At 48.3% G+C, this 7,183-nt stretch overlaps 1 protein-coding gene across 2 annotated transcripts in view; it reads left to right on the forward strand.

Annotated features, from left to right (window-relative positions):
• The window catches only part of KANSL1 (KAT8 regulatory NSL complex subunit 1), a 104,631-nt gene that overhangs the window by 74,785 nt on the left and 22,663 nt on the right, over positions 1 to 7,183 (forward strand). For both annotated transcript variants that reach the window (XM_027702225.1, XM_027702224.1), the window contains exons 3-4: positions 1,365 to 1,506; positions 6,395 to 6,499. In XM_027702225.1, coding sequence (XP_027558026.1) covers positions 1,365 to 1,506; positions 6,395 to 6,499 — 247 coding nt within the window. The remainder of the gene's footprint in view (positions 1 to 1,364; positions 1,507 to 6,394; positions 6,500 to 7,183) is intronic.

Here is a 7,183-nt window from a genome sequence, read left to right on the forward strand (position 1 = left end):
CAGGAATATGGATAACGTGTCTTGCTCTTAATTCATGGGTTTCACTTGCAGTTTGAAGCAACCACCTCCTCCTTTTCAAGGTTTTTCTATTATCTCATTTGAAACTCAGAATAACCCTGGGACTTTTTTGTATTTCTTTCATTTTTAGCCGAGTGCACTCGGTAGCAGTTACAACTAAACCAGGGCACAGGCTCAGGAGGTGCAGATTTTTCTAAGAACTTGGTGATTGCTGCTTCTTCCCTTCTCTGCAGCTGGGGCAGCCTCAGGACTGAACCTCATTCCCCACGTGCTGCTTCTGCTGCAGGGGCTGCTTTCGGCTCCAAAACGGGTTAATCTCAGCCCAAGACTTTCTGGTTGGATTTTGGAGGAAACATCTGGCCATTGCTGTGACTCCCCTGCCCCACATGCCAGGCTGGTTCAAAATTGCTGCAGAAGGAGGGGGAGAGGTGGGCAAAGGGAATTATTTTGTGATTAATTTCTTAATTGCCAAGCATCCAGATGTGGCGAAGGCTTTGTGCAGCGGCTCTGGATTTGTCAGCACTTCCTGCTGCTGCTCTGTTTCTGCACCATGTCGGGGGTTTCCTCCTTTCTGGGCAGCCTTAATATTTATGCACTGGAACTTGGATGTTTAGGGTATATTTTCATGATATTAAGGCTTTAATTATGGAGAGTGGAGCTGTGGACTTATCCATGCCTTACCATCCTTGTGTTCCTTTCTGCCCTGGAGTGCAGCAGTAAAGATTAAGGGTGTTTTGATGACAGTTGACATTATTTCCTGGCTTCTTTATTTGTTTGGTCCGTCCATCAGAGGCAGAAATCAACTTTGCTGTTGCCTGTCCTTTGCAGCACCTTGTGCCAGGTGCTGTTGGCTCTGTCACTCCTCTCCAGGCAGTGGTTACTCTTAAACCCCAACGATGGTGGCGGTGGAACCTGCCACTGAGGTTTGATTGTGGTGTTCAGGTGGATTTTTTTATAGAGGAGGGAGGACAGATGAATTTTTTCAACAAGGAGGGAGGGCAGATGGTTTGGTTTTCTCCAAGTCTTGGAAAAGTGGGTCTGGCAGTTGTGGCCAGGTAGGACTGGAGCTGCTGCTTCAGCTGAGCGTGGATAAAATCTTAATGCTTGCATGGGCAGGACTTCAGTCACTGGGCACCAAAAGTTGTTTGAAAATTGTTCTGCAGAGAGATGGCCCTTCCAGCACGTCTGGAATCCATTGGTAATTATTAGCAGTGGTGGGGTGGTGTCAGTTGTGCCATCCAGGATGGAGCTCGTCATCTCTCCATCCGTTCTGCTTGGATTTTTGTGGCCTGAATCATTAAAATCACACTCAAAATAATCCCCCCGTGCCCTCTCTGTTTTCCCAGGAGGCGAAGGGCAGAGTGGAGGTGGGCAGCAGACCGTGCAGCCATCGTCAGCCGCTGGAATTGGCTCCAAGCCCACGTCTCGGACCTGGAATACCGAATCCGGCAGCAAACGGACATTTACAAGCAGATTAGAGCCAACAAGGTGAGGACCAGGATGCCTTTGGATACCTGTGGTTCTGCTTTGCCTCCCAGTGGCTCTCTCCTGGTGCAGTAGAGAGTGTGGATGCGGAGTCTGATGCTTTTTTCCCCCCCTGCATCTCTCCAAAAGCAGCTGTGACTAATTGTGATGCAGTTTGGCTCAGGCTGAGTGTAATTCCTGTCCCTGGTTCAACGTGATAACACGGAGGGAGCAGTACCTTGCTTTAAAGTCAGTCTCTGGTGCTGAACAGAGCTGTTGCTGTTGCATGTGTGATGCTGTTCCCCATCCCTCAAGCCTTTCTCTTTTTTATTGGGCTTTTTTTATTTTTCAAAACCTTCCCATTCTTTCTTTTTGGGAGTAGCTAAAGATGGGGATAAGGAACAACTTAACTGGGGAAGGGAGGGGACTGTAGAGGAAGTTAGTTCAGATGCTATCACACAGCACAGGCTTAAAATTGAGTCTGAATCATGAAAAAAGGCCATTTTTGGATGCTGACCTTTCTCTGTGGAAGGAGTTATTTTTTTTCAGACTTGCTCTCAGATGGTGGGAGAGTGGAGGGGAGCAGAGAAGGGATGAGGGGAAGGAATTGTTACTGAGACTTGTTCAGGCATGCACATCTAAATGTCAGGCCTTGGAGGGAGGAATGTCTGGAGTTTGTGGCAAGAAGGCTCATGGTATTGCATCAACTTAGAGATCCTCAGGAATTCAGCCTGGCAAATGCTTTTCCCAAGATGTGTGGTGCTCTGGGGGTGGTGGGGAGAGGCTTCCAGGGGGTAGAGAGCACAGGCAGGGGAGGGAGGCTGGACTTTGATGCAGCTGTGCAGAAAAACAGGCTCATTGAGTGAGTGAGGGCTCTGAATGAGGAGGTGGAAGAGCACGGCTTGTGAGCAGAATCCATTACTGAGATTAGGCCAAAAGGCTGCTGGGAACTGGCTCTATGTCAAATCAATGATTCTTCACAAAGAGTCATCTTCCTTCTGTCTTAATGCCCATTTTGCAACGTGGTTTTTAAGTACAAAATATCCGAACGTTTATGTGCTAAAAGTTAAGTAATGGAGGAAATGAGAAAACTCATGAAGGTTCAGGGCTTTCACCAGGTGATGACAACTTGACAGGCTCAGGGAATGGCCTGGTAATGGCTGCAAGCATCCCATGTGTTGTTATCTGAGGTTGCAGCCTCCAGGTCTGAAAGGAGTCGTGTCTCAGGTGAGAAATCCAGCGGGGGTTTTGGCAAACAGGATGTCACTGCTTTGATTTGTTCAAACAAAACCTCAGCTGCGATAGCCCAATACGTGAATTTAAGACAAAACACGTCACTTCAGGTGCAGGGGAGGTCAGATGTTCAGAGTTTTGGGTAGTGGCTGTTCTGCCTGAACAAGAAAAAACAAGAACCACGGGTATCACACCCCCCATCTCTGACGGGGCTTGCTGGAGACACCTCTTGCACCCAGCTGTCATCGAGCTCTTGTACAACATCCTCTGTTTTCATCAATGAAAAACTCAGAGTGAGATTCATAAAAGAGCTTGGGACAAGTGTAGGAAACTAGAAAAACAACCCCGTGTTTTATTAACATGGGCTCGTTGGAATGGATTTGGCTTCAAACTGTACAAGGAAAAACAATTAAAGAATTTGGTAACACCTTGTTTTTTCTATCAACATAACTGCAGCTTACTTGGCCATAAGGAAGTTAAAATGTTACTGCTGCAAGAATTCAAAGTTCTGCAAGTTCTGAAATTCGAAGAAACTCTATTTCAGCCTTTTCTTTTTTTTTTAAGGTTAATTACTTTTAGATGTTAGAGTTACAGCCCAGTGTACCCTTCAAGAAAAACACATTGCTGTGTCAGATCAAAGCAAGGGAAGGACCAGGCAGTCAAAAATAACCCCATGTTTTGAGGGTGTGCTGCTACCTGGGTGTCTCAGCAGGAATTGTGTTCCAGGCACGTTGGGATCGGCTCAACCAGAGCCTGGTGAGATGTGGAGGAGAACAACAACCCAGGGAACAGGGGCTCAGGGTTGGTTGTAGGATACCCTGTTTTCAGGCACTCAGAAACAGCAGGCTGTTGTGCCTTTGGATTGGAAGGGTGTGTACAGTTGATTTGAAGGTCTGGGTGTCAGTGAAGGCAATCAGGAGGTTTGGTTTCTGTTCACAAAGGTGCATTTTTGGGCCGTGGTGTGGAGCTGGTCCCCCTTCACACCCAGCCTTTGCACCTCCCTGCCTGTGTGGGTGGCAGATGCTCCGTGTTTGGAGAGGAGCAAACAGCATTTTTCCTCTCTTTCTGTGTCTCTCACAAGCTTTACTCTTTGATGGACTGAGAGGTATTTTAAGATAAAGGGCTCCTGCAGGAATTCTGTGCAGTGGCAGAGTTGGTTGACTGAAACCCCTTAAAAATGGGGTTGTTTTGCACATCTCTGCAGACCTGGGCCCCACATGTTCCCAGACCATCCCAGATGGGTTCACTGTGTTCCCCCAGAGGATTTGGGATGCTCTGGGAGCCTCCTGTCCCCTGGGGGAAGGCTGTGTGTGCTCTGCTCGAGCTGCTGAGTCAAGAGAACCTCGTGATGGGAAGGGTGGGGTGGGAGTGAGGAGGAGCCTCTTGCTGGAAGAATTTGAAGCTCTCACAGGAGTTTCCTGTGTCTGCAGTGGTTGTGTTGGGCTTAGGGTGAGATAAGAGGTGCTGCTGGCCCTCAGTGGGGCTGTTCAGGATGCTCAGTCCCTTCCTGATGTGTTTTAATGTGTGTCAGTCCTTTTCTTCACCCAGTCCCTGGGCAGAAGCTGCTGCTGATCCCAGGACTCTGAGACATCCAAAATCTACCTCAATATCTGTCTCTAGCTGAGATCTATATGATTGACTTCTCATTAGTACCATAATTAGTGATAAAAATGGGAGTAAAGAAGCAGCAAAGCCATCCATAAACATTGTAGGGGAACCTTCCTTTTTTCTTTGTTTTGAAGAATGCTGATGGAAAGTGTTTTTGGGACCTTGGAATAATTCAGATGCACTTTCCTTTCCTGAGAGGAAATTTGATGTTGCCCTTCTAATTCCCCTCTATTATTCAAAATGTGTGTAAATAATGGAGATTTGAAACTCTTAGAAGCAAAGCAGGGAAGGCTGTATTAAGCTTTGCCTCTGCTTCAGAGTCACCACTAAAGGGATGTGCTTCCAAACAAATACCCACAGCATGTAAAATGAATCACTGCTCCTTCCCGGGGCATGGAAGAGCTCCCTTCATCCTCTTCCTCCTCACAAGTCCTTGGTGGCAGTTTCTGTTCCTGATGCCCAGGCCCAAGTGCTTTCTGGGGTGTCAAAGGGAAGCAGTTTCCTTGGTTCCAATTTTGCACTCAGTCCCAGTTTCTCCCTTTTTTGGAGCTGGCTGAGCTCTCTGCTGCAGCAGGGCCTGGGGTGTCTCTAGAAGCAGTGGTGAAATGTTGCTTTCAGGGAGGATCTTTCAGGAGCAGAGGAAAATCCCAGCAGTGTTGGAGTTTAGACTTCCAGCCTCTCTCATCCCCTAAACGTCCTTCTGAGACGTCAGAAAACTCTAGAAAACCATCATCATGTTTATTCCAGGCTCTGGCTGCTTCCTCATTGCTGGTCAGAGGCCACCTAGGGTTGTATTTAGTTTATGAACTGTTTTAAAATGAAGTGTCCCTGAACTGTGGGCTACAAGGATCCTCGTGGAACACCACGGATGTGCAGCACAGCACATTGTGTCAAGGCAAAAGATCAGCACTGGAGTCATAAAACCCCAAACTGGTTTGGGTTGGAAGGGACCTTAAAGATCATCCAGTTCCAACCCCCTGCCACAGAATTACAGGCGACTTCCACGGTGTCCTGTGGCACTGGCCATGTGGGATCTGACTTTGTGACTTGGAGGGAAGCCTTGGAGCTCCCTCCTCTCTCCAGATGACGTGTCCAGGTTCCCTTCCAGGCTCACTTTCTTGTGACACACCGTGCAACCTCCAGAATTGTTTCCAGATGACTGATCTGCCTGTTCTTGATCTGAGCAGCCCTTTCACAGTTCTCTGTTTGACCAAATGCAAACTTGTTGGGGCTTGTCTTTGTCCTGGACCATGTTCATGGCCTGTAGGTTTTACCAACTCCCTAATCCCTTGCACATTCTGCCCTGCTTTGTTATAATACAGCTCAGAATATGCATAATTACAATGATTTTATTTCACTTTGTGTTTTTCAAAGGGCAAAGCAGTCCTGCCTTAAGATTAAACTTCACTTAGAGTGAAATGTGAACAGGACAACATCTGTTAAGCCTGATAAAACGCTGCTCTGCCACCGTGCTTTGTCCCACTGGTTCACAGCAATGCCTTGTTTATCAGTGCTTTTCTTGCCTTGCTGAATTTTGTGAACATCATTTCTTTGAGGGGGGAGGGAGGGGAGGGGATGCCTGCTCAGAGTAACGAGTTTGACTGTAGATTTTTGGCACCCACTCAAAATTGTTTGCTTGGCTGTGGTGGCGAGTTCCACTTTGTAGGATGAAAGCAGTCGCTTCCTGCTCTGTGCTCCAGCAGAACGTTCCCTTTGGCTTGGCTGGCATGAGGCTCCCCAGAGTTCCTGCGGGAGGAGGGGAAGGGAGCGCTGGGAAGCAGGACACAGGCAGTGGTTCAGCAGTTTTGCCCGAGAGGGAGCTAAACATGCCCCATTAATGGGCTGAAGGCACGTGATCTGGCTCCAGCCACTGTCCTTCCCTCCCCAAGTTCAGCTGAGATGTCAGGAAAATCCAGGCAGCAGGGACTGACTTTGGCATCACATCTGAAAATCGCGGCGGTCGGAGTTTTGGCGGGAGGGGGGATGAGGGATGAGGGTTGAGGGATGTGCAGTTTCCCTGTGGAGACCGAAGGCCTCGCAGTTAATTCCTGTTCCCTTCCCTCTCTTCCAGGGGCTGATAGTTCTCGGTGAAGCGTCACCCCCTGATCCTGCAGTAGATGATTCGTCCCGTCCCGTTAGAGCCGAAGTGAAGCTGGAGCCTGGGGCTGACCGGCTGGTAAGTGCCAGCAGCGGGACTGACCAAGTCCAGATGCTTCACCTGCACTAATTTTGGGAAGGGAAGGGTCATCCCTAAAGCTGTGGGGGAGAGGGATGTTCCAACCATGGGATTGTCCTCCTGGAGCAGCTCCTCTCCCTGGGTCCACGTGGGAATCGCTCATCTGTCGGTCTGCAGCTCACCCCTTCCCACGTTATCTTGGTGTTAATAAGCAATAGGATTTAAACACCTTTTAGAACAGAGTTCCTGGGGGCACCTTTGTAATATGCATTAGCATTTTGTGAAGCTTTAAAATCCCAACTAATCCTTTCCCTCCAGCAAAAAAAGTACCTCAAACTGGGAGCAGCATGATTAGCAAAGACTGCTAAAGATGTGGCTATTAATATCTGCCTGAGCGTTCCGCCTTGGAAAGGGCACTAATGATTGCAGTGAGATGCACTGGAAACTATGCAGAGTGCCAGGTATTTATTATTTAATGCAGAAATGTAGGGCACAGACTAAAGGCTTGCTCAGCCTGCCTGTGATTACTTTTGATCCTGTGGGACACATCGACGTATGAAAATGGAGGATTTGGAAGTTGTCGTGTAGTACGGAGAGAAGGGTGGTCCCTGCATGGCTCAAACTTCTGCTGCCAAGCTGCAACATTCCTGCTTTTCTGTCCCAAGCTGCAACATTCCTGCTTTT

Source organism: Neopelma chrysocephalum, unplaced genomic scaffold, assembly GCF_003984885.1.
Source record: "Neopelma chrysocephalum unplaced genomic scaffold, ASM398488v2 Primary Assembly neopelma1_182, whole genome shotgun sequence".
Classification (NCBI taxonomy): Eukaryota; Metazoa; Chordata; class Aves; order Passeriformes; family Pipridae; genus Neopelma; species Neopelma chrysocephalum.